This window comes from Protopterus annectens, chromosome 2.part1 (genome assembly GCF_019279795.1).
Source record: "Protopterus annectens isolate FY-2018-M chromosome 2.part1, PAN1.0, whole genome shotgun sequence".
In the NCBI taxonomy this organism is placed as follows: domain Eukaryota; kingdom Metazoa; phylum Chordata; order Ceratodontiformes; family Protopteridae; genus Protopterus; species Protopterus annectens.
In genome coordinates this window covers 1701142462-1701167321 of record NC_056729.1, presented here as the reverse complement: position 1 = coordinate 1701167321, position 24860 = coordinate 1701142462, and the positions used below count along the sequence as shown (strand labels likewise).

Below are 24860 nucleotides of genomic sequence, written 5' to 3'. Positions count from 1 at the left end.
CATCAGGAAAACAGACCTAAACAAACTAGAATCATGTTACAGTAAAACTGCAAAATTCGCCAATAACTCCACCTTTAAAAGCCATCACTGTCTTGCCCTAAAGGAGCTACAGTGGTTAGAACTGCCTCAACTAATTGGTTACCACCAACTAGTGCTCACCTTCAACATACTAAAGAATCCCCACAAAACTCCAGCTCTAAACCAACTACTAAACCAGTATTCAGCAAACCGTCCACTACGATCATCCAACAAAACCCTGCTCTGTATATCCAAAGCCAACAATACTGCTGAGAAAGCTCTTTTCTCTAATACCATAAGCTAGGAAATGAAATAACCTCCCCCAAAATATCTCTTCAGCACCATCCATCTCACTTTTCAAAAAGTCACTGAAATCACACCTCTTGCAATCAAGGCTCTGTCCCTGCATCACATAAATGCTCTCCTCTTGCCTACTATCTCTAGTATACAGTACTCAAATAGTCCCACACAGGACCTACTATGTGTAAATTATTATGTCTTGTGTGATGTCTCTTTTGATTGAATCACTTAATGTGAGTCTTTTCTCCCAAATACTGTTATACAGAGTCTACTGTGTAAATTAAGCTTGCTTGGAACAAATCATTGTATGAAATGTCCTTTTTGATTGTACATTTAAACTGTACATATGGTTTGATGTGGAGCTTTTCTCCCCGGGCCTCCACTGTAAATGGACCTTGTCCAGTTGGACTTTCCCGGTAAACAAATGTAAAACAAAATAAATAAATAATAAATACTCTCATGGCTATCACTCAATATCAGCTATGAAACCATTCTGTTGGGAGACGTTAACACTGACTGGCTAAAACTATCTACAATCAGCCCATCACTCACCATCAACCTACATGGCTTTCATCAGCTACTTACTACAACTACTAGATTCAATAAAAATAATAACAGTAGCTCCACTCTTGACTGGATCCTAACAACTAACCTTAACCTGTATCACAACTATACTACCCTACCAGACTCCCTTAGTGGCCAACTTTCTATCCGAGTTCTTAGGCATGCTGTTCAGATACCCAAATACCATCTCTATAAAGACTGTAGCAATCTCTCTGATTGTAACTATAAAACCTTTAATCACAAGCTAAACTCTATAGACTGGTCAATTCTGAAACACATGCCTCTAAATGATGCTATTCTTAATTTCAATTGCACTTTTTTCTCCATCTCTGACTCCCTAGCACCTCTCAGAAAAGTAAGAATCAAAACAATCCACACCCCCTGGCACTCAAAAGATACACTCACTCTTAAGAAAAAGAGACAGCACCTGGAAACAACTGAAGAAAACTAAATCACCTTCTCTTCTCCAAACCTATAAACAACTATGTAATCTGGCTAAAAAATAAATCAATACAGATTAAAAAAAATTCTCCTCCAATGCCCAACTCTCCCATAAGTCTAACCCCAAAAAATTCTGGCACTCTATTAATAAGATCCTACACCCAGACAACCCTTCTACCCCCAACCCCTACCCCAACAAAACACCCCTTGATACTGCCACGCTTCTAAATTCATACTTCACTGAATCTATTCACAAACTCACTCACAATGGTCAGAACAATAACCACACACCCCCACTCCACATTTCACTAATACTCCCTCTTTCACACTCGATCCCATCCCAACATCTTAAATTGAATTTCTCCTGCTTAAGCTGAAGCCATTTTCTCCCACTTCTGACAACCTCCCCCCCAACCACCTTTCTTAAACTAACCGCTCATTCAATAGCCTACCCAGTCTCCAAGATCAACAGATCTATTCAAGAATCCACCGTCCCAGATACATGGAAATCATTCTTTATCACTCCATTACAAAAGGAAGGCAACAGCAATGAACCATCCAACTACAGACTTATTGCTATCTTCTCTCCGCTATCTAAACTCCTTGAAAAATCTATTCACAGACAGCTCAAGTACATTCTAGATAATAATCTCCTAACCCCTATGCAACATGGCTTCAGACCCCATAGTACATCTACTGCCTTACTGTCCTTTACTCAAACTGTTGCTGAAGCCAAGGACAAAATTTACTGGCTTCTTGCCTTTTCTAAAGCATTCAATACCGTATCACATTCCAAACTTCTCAATAAATTATCACAACTCAGTTTATCTCCCTCTACTAAGTGGTTCACTAGCCACTAGCTATCTCATTAATAGACAACAATCAGTAAGAAGGAAGGCTACCTGGCTCCCCTTACTTACTAATGCAAACTGGGATGCTTCACGGCTCGATTCTTGGCCCTTTACTCTAATATTTTCACAAACCAACTGCATACTTCCTGTACAGCATCCTCCCTGATACAATATACAGACGTCCCTACCCTTATTTACTGTACTGACAGTTTCTCTAACCTCCCCTCTACTACTCAACATAGCTTCCTATCTGTAGAAAAATGGCTAACCGACAACCAACTAATTCTAAATCCCAAAAAAACACAGCTACCGCGCTTTTTTCCTAAAACCCTCTCTAACCTCAAATCAACCTTCACCACTTCTTCTCTCGACAATACCATCATACAACCTGACCCACATACTAAACTTCTTGGTGCTATTACCGATGACCAATTAGCATTTGATAACCATATTCTGCACTGTATTAAAAAGACCAATCAAAAACCTGGTCTACTCTATAGACATAAAAAATACCTAGCCCCTGACTTTAGGCAGAAACTAGCTCAGGCCTTCCTCCTTCCATGTCTACTGTATGTCTCTCCCATCTTTTCACATCTACAATCTACTCTTTTGGCTAAACTCTGTCAATCATACTACAGTGTTGCAAGATATGCTAGTAACCAACTCTACAAATCTCATCACTGCCATGCACTAAAGCAACTCCAATGGCTTAACTTCCCCCAGAACCTACTTCACTCCCAGCTGCAAAAGACTCATAGTCTACTCTTAAAACCCCTTTCCTGTCCTTCTCTATCCTCACTAATTATCACATTACACCCCTCCCAGAACTATCTGCAGCTCTGACCAGCTCCTTCTGGACCCCTATAAACCAAACAAATACACTGGTAAACGTCTTTACAAATATAGGATTTCCCATGCATGGAACAAACTTCCCCTTAACACCTGAATTATTTCTAACATAAATCTCTTTAAATACAAACTTAAAACTTTTTTCCTAAATGTCAACACCTGTCACTGCAATGATCTCACTTAAATCCCACCTTACTACCCCTCTCACACTTTTAACACCCACCTATTGCAGGTGTCTCATCTCACTGGCATCTCTTCCTCTTTTTATTGACAAAAAAAAAAAAAAATCAAACTTTTGTACTGCATGTTATGCAGATCATAGCAATATTTATGTAAATTTCATTCTCAGGCCTTTTGTAAATTTCTAATGTTATCATGTAAAGAACATTATTGTATTGTTGCATACAACTTCATTGTCAGATGTTTTTCTTTATGTAACTTTATAATAATAGTCTGGAGCTTTTCTCCTCAGGTCTCCACTGAAAACGGGCCACTGGCTCAGTTGGACTAACCCAGTTAACAAATAACAAATAAATAAAAAATAAAATTAAATAAATAAATAACTATGCCAGCTGGCTGCAGCCCCTCTGATTTTAGCTTTGACCTCCTCATTCAGATGTTCCTTTTCCTCAAGCACCCCTACTAGATACTTCAAGCAGTTAATATTTTCCACTATTATCCCTTTTATCTCAATTTTCATCTTATTCTAATTTCTCCCATTTGCTGCGATGACAACTGTCTCATCTGTACTCAGTTTTATCCTGTGTGTCTTCAGTTTTAGATTCCATTTCTGAATCATTTGCTGAAGTTCTTATTCAGAGTTTGCCTGAAATGCTACATCAACTGCATACGGCAACGATTTTGGTATGTCTCCTCCGACCTGTTTGCTAATATAGTTCATCTCCAGTATTAACAACAATGGGCTCAGAACTGAACCCTGATGCACATCCACTCCCAGTGGGAACCCCTCTGCTTTTAAGCACTGTTTGTACTTGAGTCATTTGGGTCATTTTACATGGCCTGCACTAACTCCACAAATGTTTCCAGGACTTTGAACAACTGCATGATTGCCCATATCATCTTTCTTTGTACCTTGTCACATGCTTTATTCAAGCCTAGGACTGACCAACTGGAGTCTTTTCTCATCTCAAGCTTCTTCTCAACTATACATCTCACTGCAAACCCTGGGTTGGTTGTGCTGAATTCTGATCTTAATCTGAACTTACATTCAGCATTTTCAAGCAGCATGACAGGTGCTTGATACCTCTACAATGCTCACAGATGTGAATGTCCCCTTATTCTTCAATCATCTAGGATATGCCTTTCTCAACACGAGTACCCTCTGAAACCATATATTCCGTAACTTGCTAAACATCTTTATTATATCTTACCTCATCTGAGCCTGATGCTTTCCCTGACTTTTTCCTTAGTGCTGCCCTTACTACTACTTCAGTGGCCTCCAACTCTTCTTTCATCACAGACTGTGTCTAATGCAGTAGAGCTTCTGTGGATTTTTTTTCATTCAGAAGCTCCTGGAAGTGCTCCTTCCATCTGTGTTTAATGTCCTGCGGACTGACGAGCAGGTTGTTGCTGACATCGCTAATAAAAAGTGAATCTGGAGAATCACCCATTACTGTGTGCAATCAGTGTAGGTTCTTAGCTAATAGACCCTGTTTTTTTCATAAGTAAATAGTGAAACAAGTTACACAGCACTCAACGTTTTGCAACTGCAGTACTTGTAATGTAGTTATATGGCAGTGTTTTGTCTGCCAATCATTTTACGTAGGCAGGACCATTAGAAAGCCAAGTTCTTTTAGTTATGAACACAGTCATGCTATAAAGAAAGAGAACACAAAAAATGCCTGACATAGATACACTTTAAAATGCAATAATGTTAAATGGCTTTTTTTTTTATGTATTAGATACCACAGAACCAAGAAAGCAATACACACACAAGACCAACGCCAAACAACCACGGCAAGCAGGACTGTGGACTCAAGATGGAATTCCAAAAGGTGAAAATAATAGTCATGACCAACGATGTAAAACAATGTAAACAGATTTATTAATTCAAAATCAACAAAAACAACTTTACTGTTTACCACAGAACCAGACATTAGCAATAAGAATACTAAGAATTTGTTAGACACCAAGGAACATGAGTGGCAAGTGAAGCGGGATTGAACAAAAGAGGCAGGCTTGAATGATCATGTCATTTTTACGACTCTTAAAAAAGCAAAGGTTAAAGATTAAACATAAGAATTGATCATTTGATTGCATGATTCTTAAGTAACTTCATTGTAATTTTATTATTTAATGAGTTAGTTTTACTTCATTATTCAGTGTCTGATGAAGTCTGTAACTGATCAGAAAAAAGGTCTTATGCTGCTTTATTATTTTATTAATACATGCGAAATTTCAGTGGAAATGTTTCGGCTTTTCAATCCACGGTTGGTTGTGAGTGCATTTGGTGGATATCTGTGGATATATCTGTGCAAGCATGCAGATGTGTGCACTTGGTGGTTATATCTGTGTAAGTACACAGACGTGTGTATATGTTATCACAACCAGTAAGGTCTTAAGTTTCACAGAGAATATACAAGCCTAAATTAAATAAAGCAATTACTAGGTTATAGCAACAAAGCAGAAAATGGCTGAACCTAAACCAGTACCATAAATGAACACAAACTGATGAACTAGGTAGCATAAAGAACTTTAGGAAGATGAGTTACCTAAGGGAAATATTCGAATTGTAAAGAACAAGTGGAAGATGGAAATGCAATTTGTTTTTAATGCAGCTAGCTGTCTGAAAATTTGGCATATAGAAAAAGGACTTAAGTCACCAAAGATGTGGTAGAAATTTGTATTTACCTTATCATTGATTAACAATTAAAAGAGGCTGGCCACGAGGACTCTCTGGCCATAACCCAGGCTACAAAAGCAAGGCTAAAAGTACACAAGTTTACTTCTGCCAATCAAAAAGCAGGTGTGTGTTTGGTAGGAAGAAACAAGAGTGCCCAGAGAAAATCCACAAAAATACAAGAACAAGCAAACTCCACAAAAAGAGTAACCAGAGATAAAGACTGAACTACAGCTCCTGGAATCATAAAGCAGAAATCTTACCACTGGTCCAACTCTGCTTCAGATTCCACTTGTTTGGAAGGGCAAGTGGGGGACAGAAAAGGGCTTACAGAAATGCAAACATAAAAAGCATGTCCATACTACAATGTTGTTCATAGTAGCAGTAGCCAGAAGCAAAAGGAAACAAAAATACACGATGCAACTTTTTATGCACATCTTAAAAGTGGTACAGATCAGGAGAAGGGCATTTTTAGGAACTTGGCAATAATTTTCAAGTTGGAATATTTTATTCCATTCTAATTCCTGTGACAGTGCATATCAAATAAGAAGGAGAGTTAAGTAAAGTAGTCACTCAAGTCAATGGAACACATGATCTTGAGTCTAATGAAAGAGATTTCAGTATTAACCCACGCTGAAATTGCCCGAAAGAATTTTCTAATTGATGCATATTTCTAGCGATACAATTTTCATTATTACAATGCTTACTTTACTTAACATAAAATGCATAATATAATTATCTAATATTGTCAACTTGATGCCAAAGAAATCTTTTTAATATAACTTACTGCACTCCACTGTTCAGCTTGGCAGGATGGCAATAAATGTTTTCAGAAATAAGTTGGCATTAATTTGTTTTGCAGTGTATAACCAGCGTTCTTTCATTCTAGATTAATGCTGATGTGAATGGCATAAGTTTTAATTTTAAAGTATAATATCTATAATTAGAAATGTCTATTTTCCCCCCAAAAATCCATATATCCTCAACCTCGGATCTGGGTACTACTTCAACACTGACAATCATCTACAGCCAAGGTGTATTCCGTCGGGTGGCTAGCCCTGCTGCAGTTGTTCATCCATACCATACACTCACAATCACACCTATGGCCAATTTAAAGTGCCCAGTCCACCTAATGCATGTCTTTGGAATGTGGGAGGAAACCGAAGCACTTGGCGGAAACCCAAGCGAACACAGGTAGGATATGCAGACTCTGCACAGAAGGTGCCACAATCAAGAATCGAACCGGGGAACCTCTTGCTGCGAGGAGACATTATCTGCTGTACCACTGTGCCATATGCATTTAAAGAATTTTAAGCTCAAAGGTCAGGTAATGTTGTACAACAGGAAAATGTCATCTCCATTTTGAATAGAAAGAATGCCTGTAATCAGAATTAGACTCTTCACATTGCCAGACAGGGAACAGCAGCTTATGTGACATGGAAAGCAAACTGTTGGAGAAACTGTAGGCAGCAACATGGCAAATGACTTGTAGCACACACTTCAGCTGCAGCGTTCATCATCTGGGAAACAGTCAAAGGAGAATTCACAGTAGTGGCAAGCCAGTGGTTCAACAGCCCAGTGTCAGAGTTTGAATACAAAGGTAGAACAGCATTAAGGTATAATGCCTGAAAAAGAGCTGGAAGACAAAAGGCAGTTTTAATTTCTGGGGGAGGGGGAAGTAGTAAGTTTAGGACTCTGTGAAGGGTGTGCTTCATTTTTCCTCTCATGTTTGTGATTTTCATAGACAGGAAATATAGATACACTTGGGGTCTGGAAAGTATCCAGTTTGAGGATATGAGGGTGGATTGCGGATGACGTTGCCCTCTTGACATCAACTGGCTGTGATTAGTATAAGCTGGTATGTTTCACTGCAGAATATATATAAACAACAAAACCTAGAGATATTTTAAAAATATAAAAAAGAAATATGGACATGGGAAAGAAAGAGAGATTTGATATGGTGCAATATTTATGCAAGGGAGAAAGCCAATTTAACTAATATAGATAACGTAGTCTCAAAGATATCCGAAGAGAAATACAGGCAAAGGCATCCAGATATGGAAAATTTCACAATAAAAAATTAACATCACAAAGATGTAATGTGGAAAAGAAGATTAGTAAAGCAGAAGTTTAAGAAATAGAAGTTGAAGTTATGGAGTGCCTGCGAAGTGAAGGATTTAATGTAGAAGTTCTAACACAGACTACGTCACAGCATGATGAAGCGAGTCCCCAGAATGAGGAAAAGCAAGAAGACCAGGAGACATGTGAAGAAGAAATATGGACATGGGAAAGGAAAAGAGATTTAATATGGTGTAATACTTATGCAAAGGAGAAAGCAAAACTAACCAATACAAAAAAGAGCAGCACCAACGATATTTGAAGAGAAATACAGGCAAAGGAATCCGGATATGGAAAACTTTACAATACAAAAAATAAGAAGACTAAGAGGAAAAGTAGAAAAAGAGATCAGTAATAGAGAAGTCAAAGAAATAGAAATTGAGGTTATGGAGTAGCTGCAAAGAGAAGGATTCAGTGTAGAAAATCGAATGTAGAAAGCACTACAACAGAATAGAGCAATGGATATCCAAATTAAAGGGAAACCAGTGGAACAGGAAGCAACTGGTCAGGTGCCATATCAAGATATTTTGGAGCCTTCCACAGGAAACCAGTATAAATGTTCACTTGAAGGTACACAGCAAGGAAAGTAACAGGAAACTGTGGAAAAACTGATGCAGTCAATGTTGAGGAGTGCTAGGCTAGTGAGTTTCCATATGACAGAGCAACAGATGACACAGGATGAAATTGAAGAGAATGTGCCACAGGAAAATGCTACAGAACTTTCTATAGAATGCTCGCAGGAAACGGAAAACAAGGGTTGTGCCCTCAGTTTGGAAGAAAATGAGCTAAGAGAAGAGTTGCTTGATTTAATGGATATGGATATATATATATATATATATATATATATATATATATATATATATATATATATATATATATTAAGATCAATGAGAGAAATAGACTGCAGAAGGTCAATAAAACCCAACAAGTAAGAAGTCTGATAAAACAAATGAATGCAGCAATTATGACTGTTCATAGAGATTCATGTGATATAACAGAAGTTCTTGTGCTTCTTTTGGCTTTTCCCAGTTAGGGGTCACCACAACGGAACTCCGGTCCGCTAATGACTGGCAGTAGATTTTTACGGTGCTGAGGTGCCAGCTCAATGCCCAACCTTCAACGAAGGCACGCCCATTCACTCACGTCTTTTGAATGCCACTCGACCGCGAGAGAACATGCTGACTCCACACAGATGGTGCTCCAGCCGAGAATCGAACAGGAGAACCTCTTGCTGTGAGGCGACAACGCTACCGCTGCACCACCACGGCTTCTCCATGTGATATAACAGAAGTAAACAGGATATATTACTGTGCAGCTAAATTAATAACAGATAAAATTCTACCACAAGATCACAGGGTAGTGAGGGAAAGGAAGGGGAGAAATCGAATACCATCATGAAGTATCGAATAGAGAAAAGTATAAAGCAATTAAGACAAGAAGTGTCACTGTTAGAAGATAATAGAAGAGGGAATAGATCAACAAAAATACTAAGAAAGATAGATGTGATTAAAGCAATGCACAGTATTAGAACAGACCAGGATCTATCATGCACTATCGCAAATAAATTAAAAATTTCAGCATAGGTGGACAAACATAGAAGATACACAGATAAATATAAGGGGAAAGTACAAAATAAGCAATTTATTGATGATCCAATACAAGTTTTATAGATAATTGGGAAATAAGGTAAAGGAATTGAAAGACCACCAAAAAAAGAGTAAGTAGATACATTTTAGAGAAGTATCTATGAAGATCCTGTGAAACGTAACAAAGATGCTAAATGGATAGAAGAAGTAAAAGAAAGAATAAGAAGTTTAAAGGAACAGAATATGAAATGGGATAAAGTAACAGCCAGACAGATTGAAACAAAGTTAAGAAAAGCCTCTAACTGGAAAACACCAGGCCCAGATGCAGTACCTAACTTTTGGTTAAAAGTATTAACATCTTTGCACGAGGATTTAGCCATGAGTAACTATTTATATGCGCACTCCAAACAGACACCACACGGTCTAACAGGCAAAACAATGCTCTTACTTAAGAGTGAACCTGCAAGCTAGCCTAAAAATTACAGGCCATTAACTTGTCTTTTGACTATGTATAAGCTATACACGGGAATTGACACCAACAGAGTTTATAGTCTTTTAGAAGAAAACTCAATTATGGCAGTAGAACAAAAGGGCAATAAAAGAAAGTCACATGGAACAAAGGATAATTTGTTGTTAAAGTTACAGTGGAGAACTGTAAAAAGGGAAGAATCTAAGTATGGCATGGATTGACTACAAAAAAGCATTTGATAGCATCCCACATTCTTGGATAAAAGAGTGCTTAAAAATGTATAAGATACACCTTACACTGATTGACTACATTACAGTAACCATGAAACAATGGCAGACCACTTTGCAATTAAGCCATGATAAAGGACAGATTATTATCCCAGGGATAAAAATTCAAAGGGAGATATTCCAGGGTGACTCTCTGTCACCGTTGCTATTCCGCCTTGCCATTAATCCATTAAGCTGTTAAATTAACATCTTAAGCCATGGCTACAATTTGGCTCCTAGAAAACAACAAAGTCTAATTAATGACTTCTCATCTTCTCTTTGTCGATGATTTAAAACTGTATAGCTCATCAGATGAGGAACTGAAAGCACAGCTGCAGGTTGTAAAAACATTTTCAGATGATATTAGAATGTCATTTGGTTTTGATCATTGTGCAAAAGCAACCTTTAAAGCAAGAAAACTGCAGCACCAGGAAAACATCAGTTTGGGACAAGAATGTGATATAAAAGAACTTGAGCAAGAGGGAGTGTATAAATACTTGGGAATTGATGAAGGATCAGCAATAAAACATGAACAAATGCGAATAAAACTTGGTAAAGAATACTTTAGAAGACTTATTAATCCTGAGAACAGCATTGACATCTAGGGACAAGATCCAAGCTATAAATCAATTTGCTCTTCCTGTCCTAACGTACAGTTTTGCAGTGACTGACTGGCCCCAAAAAGTGTTGGCTAGATTAGATATTAAAACAAGAAGGATGCTTCATGCTCACCAAATGATTTATAAAAATTTGTGTATACCAAGATTATATATTCCCCATTCTGAAGGAGGGATGGGCCTCCTTGAAATTGATTACATGTAGAGAACTGCAATCGTGGGACTTCACACATCTACCGACCTCACAAGATCCAAATGTAGTGAAAGCTTTGAAACATGATGAGAATAAATCTACAATGACTTTTCTGCTTAATTTAGCAGAAGCATATTGACGTCAAGCAGGAATGGAAATCAAACCAGAAGTAGATAAAAACCAGGCAGCAACTGAATGTGCCAAAAAACAAACGAAATAATACAAGATGAAGGACCAGATGAGAAGGCAAGAAATCTGGAAAAAAACATGTATATAGTTGAAAGTATAGAAAACTTCTGGAACAGCCTCACAATGATCAAGAGCGAATGTAGGAATGGTTAAGGAGAGGTGAATTCAAACCAACAAATGCAAGGTTAATACTGGCAGCCCAAGACAGTGGGCTACATACATGCTGGCTTACAAAGTCCATTGAATATGTGGAAGAAACAGACAAATGTAGGTTTTGTAAAACCTAATTGGAAACAGTCACACACCTTGTTGCTGGTTGCGACACACTAATGGCAGGAGGACTGTATACTGAAAGGCATAATAAAGTGGTGAGACTGCTGCACTGGGGATTGTGCAAACATTATGGTATCAAAGTGGCTGAAAAACACTGGAAACATGAGCCACAAAGCATCACAGAAAATTATGAAGTTTATATCACATGGGATCACCTATTACAAGAGTTCAAAAGATAGACGCTAGAAAACCAGATATAGTGGTCCAAGAAAAGAAGACAAAAGTAGCATTGATCATTGAAATCTCCACACCCAGTGACTATAGTGTCTTGCGTACAGACAGACACAATGTCATAAAATACCAGTATCTGCAGGCAGAAACAAGAGCAATGTGGAAGAAAGATACCCAGACAGTATCAATAGTAGTAGGAGCAACGGGTCTTATAAAAAAAAAGAATTTAAAATCATATTTAGATACGTTACCAATCCATGTAACCCCATACGAATTATAGGAGGAGTCACTACTGGGCACACTGCGGGTGCTGCAACGAGCACTTTTGGCTGACATCAAAGATTGAAACAATACCAATTTCATGAACTTTAATCATACTTTGGCTTAGGAATGGGTCCATTCCCATCATGGTATTAGAAACCCAAAAAATTTGGAGAAATTAGAAACAGAATATAAAGCTGTTGGGATATAAATAAGGACCTCCAAATCAAAGAGGATAGTTCTCTCCCAGGAAAGGCTGGGTTGGTACCATCAGATGAGAAGGAATCAGCCACCCTAGGTGGATAAGTTTAGATATTCTGGGGTTTGTTTTCATGAGCGAGATGGTATGGGGGTCAGTAGAATAAGCAGTGGAATGGTGCAGAAGTGGCAGTACTGCAGGTGAAAACAATGAGACTGTAGACACAACTGGAAAAAATGAAGTTCTTTTGCAGGGCAGCTAGGATCATCTTACACGACGGGGTGAGAAGCTTAGCAATCCAGGAGGAATGTGCCACTTTAAGTATGGTTACCACCTGTATGTAACACGGGTTTCTAAACCTGCCATTGGTCTTGCTGTGATCACCCATCTACTCCAGTTCAACAAAGTGTAAATAAAATTAAAAAAACGAAGAGTAGACCTGCTGCTCTTCTGCTTTGATAGAAGTCTGATGAGGTGGTTTGCACACATAGTAGGAATGCCCCCTCGGCACCTTTCATGGGAAATGTACAAGGCACACCCTGCCGGGTGAAAGCCCAGATGCAGATCTAGTGCATGCTACAAAGTACCTTGGTCATCTTGCCTAGGTAGTTTATAGAATTAGTTAGGGATTGTTGCTAGGTACCGAGAAATCTGGCTGGCTTGGTATCAGTGAGACAAGAGTTAACATTTTAGAAAATGGATGATAGGAAATGGTTTGGGGTTCAGTCAGTGAGACTCTCCCTTTATTAGCTATCCTGCACAGTCTGTTCAACTAACCTAAAATGCTCAGGCAGTGAACACAGACTACACATAAATGCTTTGTGGACTTTTAACTCATTACATTTTGCCAGAGTAGCGATAACAATGTGTCAAAAGTAGAGACATTTATGGAAATGATTCAATGAGAACTTTATAAATCATAAGTAAAAGATGATAACAGAAAGACACACCTCATATAACTGGTTACTTAGAGATGTGCAGGTCAAGAAGGTAAACAATGAATATGATGCAGTACAGCTTAGACTACCTGAACAGAGCAACCAGATGGGAGATGGCTCAGGTATACTTACAGAGTACTATGAAACAAAAGGAAACAAATAAAGGTTAATTTTGGATGACTGTAACTAAAATGTTGAATGGAAAGTAAAATACTGGCAATCATTTATTTTATTTTTATTTTATTTAGCATTTGTTTACTGGGAAATTCAGACTGGGACAGAGCTCATTTTCCATGGAGGCTGGGAAAAAGACTCTAGATGCATGTCTTTGGAATGTGGTAGGAAACCAGAGCACCCGGAAGAAATACACTTAAACGCAGGGAGGATATGCAGATTCCACACAGAAGGTACTCTAGCCAAGAACTAAACTGGAAAACCTCTTGCTGTGAGGCAACAATGCTAACCATTGAACCATTGCACCACCCATGGAATCCAATGATTCAGTAATACAAAGGATACAGCTCTTCTGAGGAAAGCAGATGCATTAAGGAAAAATCATTAAAATAATAGGAAGAAAAACTCAGTGTGAAAACAGGGCAAAATAATATAGCCAATTTAAATATGTCTAAAGTATGTCACATAACGTGGGATACTAAATGATGTTTTATATTTACATTCAATAAAAATAAAACATTCTAAGTCACTTGTTCAGGGCTGTAGCCTGTAAACTAAAAGGAAAAAACAAAACCGCAAGAAACTTCTGTGTGGAAGATTTTCAGTCCATATATTTCTCGTTAATCACTAGATATTAATCAGATCAGACAATAGTAGTAGAAGTAGCAAACGTAAACTCGTCAAGTCAAAAAGTAATAACAGAAAATATATAATTCTACAGCATTACTAAGTATTCGAAAGTAATCCAAGCAAGGCAGGCAGTCTGTTTCCAGTGAAAATCCTTTATTTTACATACATACATACAGTGATAACTAGAAATGTATGGACTGAAAATCTTCCACACAGAGAAGTTTCTTACACTGTTTTGTTTTTAGACCCACTACACTTTAGTGGGTTGTTTTGAGACTTCAGGGATACCACGGAGATTACTTGTTTTCTGTAAACTAAAAGGAAGACATGCATATAAAACTGCCACATTTCATGTACCTCTGCAGATACTGCCAAAACCTCTGTATTTTCTGACATTTAACATTTTGGGTGCAAGGAAATTCTAAAACCACCATTCATATCTTCAGACATTCTAATGAGAGCAGTGGGACTAAAGACATTCACAATGATATGGTGGTTGCGCTAGTTCATCAGACTTACTAAGGAGTTTTTGTATTAGGACCTGCAAAGACTAGTCCTAGCTTTGTCTGGACCTTGCAATTAGCAGTCACGAATACATAAAACACACATCTAACAAGAAAAAATCCAGTTACTCAAAGAAAAGCAATATATATGGTGACTTTATGGAAGAAAATAATTTTAAATAGAATATATTTTTTTTAAACTATAGTGTCAAACTGTGTGCATCCCTTAAAAGGAATATTAGACATCTTTTTACTGCATAGTTTTTACAAGAAAACAACTAAAACAAGAACATATCACCGTCGAAACACTGGGGCTTTTTTATTTTAATTTTATTTTTAACCAAACTCATGAGGCACAAGTCATTCAATCTAGAGAAGTGTCCCAGGAGCGGTGTATGGCTAAATAACTTACTGACACACTGAATGAAAGTGGATAATAACAGAATTAATCCAGGACAACAAGATGACGTTCGTTAGCAGCTCAGATCATTTACTTTCTGTAGTATGATGCCAGTCACTTTCAGTACATGTTCTTTTCCAACTAGAATGCTTATTCACTTTAGCACCAGAAGACAATACTTTCTGAAGCTCACTTCCAGAAAAGCTGGTGAAATAATTTGAATGGCTTTACACAGATTACTCTAACGTTAAATGTTGTGGACCTGGTAATAGGCAGTATATGTTATTTATGATGAAGGCCACACCTATCCACTATAACAAAATAACATAAGCCTTATTAGAATGTGCAGTAACAGATGATGTGCCAAAAATGTAAGATGGACACGAAAGCAGTTTCAGACTAGTAGTGTAGAACTTAGATGACATGAAGAGGGATTCATATCATTACATCTTGGACAAAAAATAGATATTATGGGGAGTCCTAACTGCTGAAGAGTTTCAGTCTAATTATGAAACTAAAAGTTTAGAGTTCTGATGGTTGCATCTAATACAGGAAAAAAAGTCTAACAGCAAAAACACTTCTGACAAGCAACTTACAGCAAACTGAACACATGAAATTTAAAAGAAAGCACATTATTCTCATTACAATTATTACATTAATAAAATGTCACATCAGATTACAGAAAGCAATTTTAAAACCAGCCGGGGACAACCCCCATAAAGGTTTTTCCCAAAAAAAAATTTGGATGCTGTTTGGTTTTTTGCTTTTGGGGGAACCCCCAGGTTTCTCCAATTTGGGGCCGCCTGGGGGGGATTTGTTTTGGGGGGGCTTGGGGCAAAAATTCCATTTTTTTTGGTTTTAAAAAATGGGATATCTTTTTTTTTTCCTTTTGGGAGGGGAGAGAAGTTTGCACTGAACCTGTCAGCCAGTATGTTGGCAATGTCTGTAGAATCAGTAATCTTCACATCATTTTGAACTAGTTCTGAGCATATCTGGGAGTTTCCTCCTAGGTTTCTAACATAGCTAAAGAAGGCCTTATGATTGTCTTTTGAGTCTTTAGCTATTTTCTCTGAAATTTGCTTTGGATGATTTTATGAGAGCTCTTAGTTTTTTACTTATAGTGATCAAGGGTGTCTTACCTTTTAAGGATTTTGCTCTATCTTGTAGTAGCTTCCTCCTTTTGTTGTAGAGTTTGTTTATGGCTGGGTCCACCAGACTGGACGCTTTGCCTTTGGTACAAAGAGTCTTTGTTTTGTTTGGGATTGCCTTATCCATGCAGTCCTGCAGGTGCTGGTAGAAGGCATTTGTAAGTGATTCAGCAGCTTGAGTACTGTTTTCCACGCTCGGGGCCTTAAAGGAGACCACACTAGTCTTTAGAAGTGTGAAGTCGGCTTTTGGGAAGTTCTTTACTGTGGTCTTTTTTATTTCAGGTGGGGGTGGGATGAGGACCTCCAGCCAGATTAGTTGTGATCTGATCTCACCAGTGAGGGGTATACTTCGGTGTTGAACATTGTGCTCCCATGTTAAGTGGATGATGAGATCAAGTATGTTATCTCCTCTTGTGGGAATGGTGACTAGTTGTTCCATGGCATTTGAGTTTATGAATTCCAGGAACTTTTGGGCTAGGTGTTTGGGCTTGAGTAGTGTTCCCAGTCTATATTTGGGTAATTGAAGTCACCTAGTATGATGGTGTTTGGTGATACATTTATCCCTCTAGTGTTTTCAGGAAGGCCATGTGAGGTTCCTGAGTTTGTGAGGGTGGCCTGTAACATGCTACTATTTGCAGAGCAGTCTTGCCTCACGGTTAATTGCACCTGGATGGTCTCCGATGCATCATGCGTTGCCACCAGTCTTGAGGTGTGGGTGTCCTTGATGAATATGGATACCCCTCCTTTCTTGGTATTTTCCTGATTTTGGGGCGGAATGCATGATATGAGGTAAAACCTGATAGCTGGGGTGCTCTCAGGAGCCTTGAACCAGGTTTCTGTCACACAGACATCGATGTTCTCCATACTGAGAAGGGCCTCGAGTGCGTGCATTTTGAGATTTAGACTTCTGGCATTGAGCAGCATTACCCTTAGTTTATTTCCTTTTTTGTGTTCTAGGGTGGTAGGTTTAGAATTTGAGCCTTGCCTAAAAAGGCACTATGGGGGTGGCAAGAGCCTTTGCCAATATCCGAGGAATCCCAGGGGTGACAGGTGCAAGCCGTCCCTTGCTAAGCGTGGCTTGTCCAGCATGTCATCCCAGGCAGACAGATACTGGATCCCTTTTGAATGACACCAGTGTTTAAGCCAATTGTTAAAGCTGATCATCTTATCTCTGTATTGTGGCATCATTCTTGGTGAAGGTAGGATACTGCTCAAGGTCAGGGTCATACCTGCCTGGGCTCATAATCAGAGAGCTCCTCAATGTCTCTTTTCATGTAGTCAGGAGGTGCGTCTCAGGTCGTTTACACCAGCGTGGACAATGACTGAGTCATATTTGTACCTGCTGTTGAGAGACCTGAGTGCTTGCATTATGTGGCGGATTCTAGCGCCCGACAGACAGCTTACTGTGACCTTCTCCTTACTCAGTCTGGTGAGCGGGACATCAGTGTGTCTGACTATGGAGTCACCAATGACTAGTGTGTCTGGCATTGTGTTTGGCCTTAAGGGCTGTGACTGTTTGACACTCTGACTGTGAGGTCTATGTGTTGCAGGTGTTGTGTTCTGAGGTGGTGGTTTTTTGGGTGTCTGCTTTGGTGGAAAGTAAAATACTGGCAATCATTTATTTTATTTTTATTTTATTTAGCATTTGTTTTCTGGGAAATTCAGACTGGGACAGAGCTCATTTTCTGTGGAGGCTGGGAAAAAGACTCCAGATGCATGTCTTTGGAATGTGGTAGGAAACCAGAGCACCCGTAAGAAATACACTGAAACGCAGGGAGGATATGCAGATTCCACACAGAAGGTACTCTAGCCAAGAACTGAACTGGAAAACCTCTTGCTGTGAGGCAACAATGCTAACCATTGAACCATTGCACCACCCATGGAATCCAATGATTCAGTAATACAAAGGATACAGCTCTTCTGAGGAAAGCAGATGCATTAAGGAAAAATCATTAAAATAATAGGAAGAAAAACTCAGTGTGAAAACAGGGCAAAATAATATAGCCAATTTAAATATGTCTAAAGTATGTCACATAACGTGGGATACTAAATGATGTTTTTATATTTACATTCAATAAAAAATAAAACATTCTAAGTCACTTGTTCAGGGCTGTAGCCTGTAAACTAAAAGGAAAAAAACAAAACCATGCAAGAAACTTCTCTGTGTGGAAGATTTTCAGTCCATATATTTCTTGTTAATCACTATATATTAATCAGATCAGACAATAGTAGTAGAAGTAGCAAACGTAAACTCGTCAAGTCAAAAAGTAATAACAGAAAATATATAATTCTACAGCATTACTAAGTATTCGAAAGTAATCCAAGCAAGGCAGGCAGTCTGTTTCCAGTCGAAAATCCTTTATTTTTACATACATACATACAGTGATAACTAGAAATGTATGGACTGAAAATCTTCCACACAGAGAAGTTTCTTACACTGTTTTGTTTTTAGACCCACTACACTTTAGTGGGTTGTTTTGAGACTTCAGGGATACCACGGAGATTACTTGTTTTCTGTAAACTAAAAGGAAGACATGCATATAAAACTGCCACATTTCATGTACGTCTGCAGATACTGCCAAAACCTCTGTATTTTCTGATATTTAACATTTTGGGTGCAAGGAAATTCTAAAACCACCATTCATATCTTCAGACATTCTAATGAGAGCAGTGGGACTAAAGACATTCACAATGATATGGTGGTTGCGCTACTTCATCAGACTTACTAAGGAGTTTTTGTATTAGGACCTGCAAAGACTAGTCCTAGCTTTGTCTGGACCTTGCAATTAGCAGTCACGTATACATAAAACACACATCTAACAAGAAAAAATCCAATTACTCAAAGAAAAGCAATATATATGGTGACTTTATAGAAGAAAAATAATTTTAAATAGAATATATGTTTTTTTAAACTATAGTGTCAAACTGTGTGCATCCCTTAAAAAAAATATTAGACATCTTTTTACTGCATAGTTTTTACAAGAAAACAACTAAAACAAGAACATATCACTGTCAAAACACTGGGGCTTTTTTATTTTAATTTTATTTTTAACCAAACTCATGAGGCACAAGTCATTCAATCTAGAGAAGTGTCCCAGGAGCAGTGTATGGCTAAATAACTTACTGACACACTGAATGAAAGTGGATAATAACAGAATTAATCCAGGACAACAGGATGACGTTCGTTAGCAGCTCAGATCATTTACTTTCTGTAGTATGATGCCAGTCACTTTCAGTACATGTTCTTTTCCAACTAGAATGCTTATTCACTTTAGCACCAGAAGACAATACTTTCTGAAGCTCACTTCCAGAAAAGCTGGTGAAATAATTTGAATGGCTTTACACAGATTACTCTAACGTTAAATGTTGTGGACCTGGTAATGGGCAGTACATGTTATTTATGATGAAGGCCTCCACTATAACAAAATAACATAAGCCTTATTAGAATGTGCAGTAACAGATGATGTGCCAAAAATGTAAGATGGACACGAAAGCAGTTTCAGACTAGTAGTGTAGAACTTAGATGACATGAAGAGGGATTCATATCATTACATCTTGGACAAAAAATAGATATTATGGGGAGTCCTAACTGCTGAAGAGTTTCAGTCTAATTATGAAACTAAAAGTTTAGAGTTCTGATGGTTGCATCTAATACAGGAAAAAAAGTCTAACAGCAAAAACACTTCTGACAAGCAACTTACAGCAAACTGAACACATGAAATTTAAAAGAAAGCACATTATTCTCATTACAATTATTACATTAATAAAATGTCACATCAGATTACAGAAAGCAATTTTAAAGCTATTTTTAAGCAAGTTAAAACTTCTCCCAGCAAATCCATCAGTATAGGTAACTTCTAATTTACAAACATCCAACATAAAATCAAAGTTGAAAGCAGCTCACTATACATGCTTATGTAGACAGGTAGATGTATGTATACATGAGTACAACAGAATCCTACTTTTAGTGCATAGATGCATGACTGCATTTAAAACGTCTCTATTCCCAAAACATTACGCCATTCCCGAATTAGGTTACTCTTCATTTTGATGCATGAAATGAAATCAAATACACACAAATCATAAATTAAAACAACAATTTAAATTTCAAAGTAAAACAAATACCTTACCTGTAAAACAAACAGAAATGCTGTTTTGAAATGGCTGTGAATTAAAGACATTTACAAGCAAAAGTTCACAATGTTCCCCGAAATGTCCATCAAATGCAGCACATACTACAGTTCTTAATCTATTTCACTTTTTTTTTCCTGTACCTCACCTGTAACACACTGATTCAGCCAAGGTTTACAGAAATGAACATAAGAAAATAATATACATAAAGGTTGCCCATCCAAAATGCACAGTTTCCAATATAGAAACACAAACATACCAACTGGCACAGTGGTTTCCTGCACCAAAGAAAAGAGCTAGTCCCTTTCTGCCATTCTCTGAGTAACCTCACCAACCTTCCTACCAAAATGAACCAAGGGGAGCGGTCGTAAAATGGGTCCTGCCCATCGCTGAAGATGTCAGATCCTTCTTCAGTCCCTGCATCAGAGCCTGTATCATCCACAAATGCCTCATCGTCAAAGTCTTCCATCTCATCTTGCTGCTCGTCAGCAAGTTCTGTGATGTCTGAGTCCGCAGTGGAGAAAGTAGGGGAGGGGGTGCGGTCTGCTAGCCGCTCATTGACACAACCATGGAATATCGGGGAACTGAGATGCAGATGAAGGGTAAGAAGAAACAGAATTTTGTTAGCATCTGGAAGCACAGAGGCTTTGGAGTCCATGAAAAATGGAAGAGAAACAGACAGTGTGGAAACATTAGCTTTCAAGACGGGTAAAGTTATTGCCAAGGTATTAATGTTAACATGAGCATCTCTATCCTTAAACATACTGACATCTGCATACAAATCTTGCTAAAGACAATCTGGCTATGATCTGAGTGGTGGAGATCAAATGCAAAAAGTGCTGTATGAGTTTAATCATATACAAGTCATCACTTGGGAAAGCTACAGTGAGTTAACACTCCCACATGCAACAAAAATGGTATGATAAATAAATGTATGAGACAGCAGAGGTAACAGAAAAACCTAAAAGTATTAAAACTTGACATCTGAATGTATGGTTCTATAACTTCTCTAATATGCTAATTGTATAAGGTTTGCATTTAATTTCATTAGTTACCGGGGACATTCTGATTATCTTGGCTTCCCTTTTAACACATTCTAGATTCTGTATCTCTCTCCCCTTATTTTTCTGAAATGAATATGGATGTGAAGTACTCGTTTAGTACTGCAGCTTTACCCTATCATCTATGACCTGCTTCCCATCCTTACTTAGCCTAAGATCCGTTCCTACTCAACTCAAAGCTATAACTACAGATGTCTTTGCGCCCCTTAATAAACCCCTCCATTAATTCCTGTTCCACTCATGTCTGTTAACTTTACTTCCTTCATTGTTCTTTCTGCTTGCCTCCTTAAAGTGTACATATACCTCTCTCCCTTCCTGCTTTCCACTTTACATATTCTGTCTCACTTTTGATGCAATTACTTAGACTCACTTTTAGCCACACTGGCCTTCTCTTGTAGTCTTTCTGTATTTCCTCAGTCATATTTCACAAGTCTGAGCAGACAACCTCTGACCCATGTTCACAGTTCAGCTGTCTCTTCAGCTTACCTCCAGTCCCCCAGCTCCTTTTGAGATTTTTCCCAATGTTCTTAAACCCCGTCCCCATTTAGTAGCATAGTATTTCATGTGTGTCCTTAGCTTCATTTCTCAACCCTGAACCCTACAATGACACGGTCTCTTTTGGCAAGAGATAACTTCACATTTACAGCTCAAACAAATTCTGCTACAGTTAGCACTGCATCAAGGATTGTGCCCTTTCTGAAACAGTCACCTAACACCCGACTGAAACTCTCGTGGTTCTGGGTTTTAGTCACTTTCCTCTCCCTCTCAGCTCTTGTGGCTGCATCCTTCCAGTTACATTCTGGCATATTCATGCCCCCACCACTATGACTCTTCTCTTCTTACTTCATTCTTTTCTGCAGTCGTTCATTCTTCTTGAGAAACAGATTGGGGCCAATATACTGCATCTATCGCCAGCCTCCCCCAAAGCCTTAACTAGTAGGATAAGTATTTTTGATTTTGGCATTTATTATTCCTCTTATTTACAGGAAGCTATACTTCTTCCCTCACTTTACATTGGATATTTTCTCTCACAGAGTGACACTCATCAACATCTCTCTTCTCTCTGTTCTTTTTGGGGTAACAGTACTGAAGTATGGATGGGAGAACCAGGTGGGTATTTTGAAAGGACAAAAAGAGGTTCACCATGGTAGATGAATAGGTTGGTAATTCAGCCATCTCATCAATACTGACGGGACTACACAAAAATGGTGTCTTGCATGAACAAGGTGCAGCCTAATGCTCAAGAAAGAAAATGCTGCTGGAAAGCAGACAATAAAAATGAGCTTCCAAGGGGTTCAGTGGAACTTTGACCAAGGTGCACATAACCAATTAATTTCTTTAATTTTAATTTACCAAACAAAAATGTAACACTAAAATAACTAAAAAAAGTGCAGCACCCCTCCAAAACAAACATAAGCATCACATTTCATACAGCACTTTGCACAGTTTTGATCCCTTCTCAACACCATGCTACAATACAGGCAATTCATTTTGTGACTAAGTACATACAGCAATGCCAAGTGATTTCAAAGCTAAGGTGTAAAAAATGCAAGAATAAGGGCAAACAAACATACATTGAAAACAGAATTATAAAAACTTACCATTTAAATTAATTCTTTGAGTGCTGTTATTGAGGACACAGCAGAATCACACAAGTGAAGGTGCACTGACAGAAGAAACCTTTACTAGTCTCACCTAAAGAGCATCTCTTACCCAGATGATGTCTAAAATCTGATGACTCTTGCAAACACATAAGAAACAGTAAGACAACGACAATAAGAAAGAGACACTGTCACTTTAAATTACAAGGGATTCCACAAGTTGGTGTATTGAAAGTATTACCATCAAAGTTAGCAAACTTGTTTTAGGAGGTATGTCACTGTTTCAGATAGACAACTGAGACTGAATATTCAAGTAATAAAAGCCTTCTCATAGTCAGAGGGAGGGTTACAGGAAACTTTGCAATGCAGGTCAGGACGTAGCAGTGGAAAAGTGAGATGGTCATCCATCCTTGTGACGTGATGTCAGAATAAACACCAAGACCTCATCCTGTATAAGTAGAGACAAAAGCACATCTGAAGAAAATACATAAATAAATGAAATGCTCCTTGCAGATCAAGATCAGAAAGAGACCTGTTCAAGTGAGCCTGATTAAATATTCAAGCAAGAGGTGTGAACGTCCTACATCAAACCCACATATGAGGAGAGTTTAAATAAAGCTTCAGCAGGATCACTGTAGGTCCCACATAAAGAAGGTACCTCATCTCCCAATATAGTAAATAAAAATAATCGAGAAAAAATAGTGGAGACTAGTGATATGCCATAAAACCTGTTGCAAATAAATTTCTTACACAAGTAGATTTTTCTTCAGTCCCAAGAAAACATAGAATTGAAACGTGTATGAGAAATTGCAAGACGCTCCAGAAGGTCCTGAATTTTTTTTTACAATTCCTTCGTACTTCAGTCAGTGACTTGTCTTTTTCAAGGTTGTAATCCACCCTTGTCACATGGCATTCTTCTTAAGATCCTCCATACTGACCTTCAGTTTGGGCTTAACCCCCCACCCCCAGTGCCATGTAAGCTATGCACTGCTAGGCAGAAATTGGTTGAGAAGGCCACACAGATTCTTTAATGCCAGCCTAAATATATTTTAACTTGTCTGAGCCCTTATGCAGAGTAATCACTCTTTGATAATCTGAGCATAAGAAAAAATTGATGTAGGGAACAACAAATGCACGACTCCAGTCTCCAGAAAATATATATTTATTGAGCGCTTTTGTCTGAATGTTAGACTTCATCAGAATAAAAACCATGACTATCACATGTTTAAATAACACATACTCAAACTCCAATTGGTTGAAACAAAACTGTAGGTCCGCTCTACATTACAATATAATACATGTTACAGACAATATAAAAACTATATAAGAACAACCTATGACTCATTGGACCCATTATTCAAGATATCTATATTGAAATTAAAACTCAAGTGTTAAAAAATGACATGTTATTAAAAAAATAACAAGACTTTAATTTCAACAATGAGCTTATTGAAAGCTTATCATTAAGACCAGGCAATGACATTGTGATCTGTAGTGAGTAGGGAACAGGTTGAGGAGACCCTGGAGAAGTGGAGATATGCTCTAGAGAGAAGACGAATGAAGATCAGCAGGACTAAGACAGAATATATGTGTGTGAATGAGAGGGAGGATAGAGGAATGGTGAGGATGCAGAGAGTAGAGGTGGTAAAGGTGGATGAGTTTAAATACTTGGGATCACAGTTCAGAGTAATGGTGAGTGTGGAAGAGAGGTGAAGAAGAGAGTACAGGCAGGATGGAGTGGATGGAGAAGAGTGTTAGGAGTGATTTGTGACAGACGAATACCACTAAGAGTGAAAGGGAAGGTCTACAAGATGGCAGTGAGACCAGCTATGTTATATGGGTTGGAGACCATGGCATTGACAAAAAGGCAGGAGTTAGAGCTGGATTTGACAGAGTTAAAGATGTTAGGATTTGCAGTGGGTGTGATGAGGGTGGACAGGATTAGGAATAAGTATATTAGAGGGTCAGCCCAGGTTGGAAGGTTTGGAG

The 24860-nt window shown here is 38.2% G+C and overlaps 1 protein-coding gene across 1 annotated transcript in view; it reads right to left on the bottom strand.

Moving 5' to 3' along the window:
- KIF1B (kinesin family member 1B) overlaps nt 1-24860 on the bottom strand; it is a gene marked incomplete in the record, with an annotated part of 2363676 nt that overhangs the window by 938948 nt on the left and 1399868 nt on the right. The window contains 1 exon segment of the mRNA XM_044063146.1: nt 20545-20793. Within this exon segment, the coding sequence (XP_043919081.1) occupies nt 20545-20793 (249 nt within the window).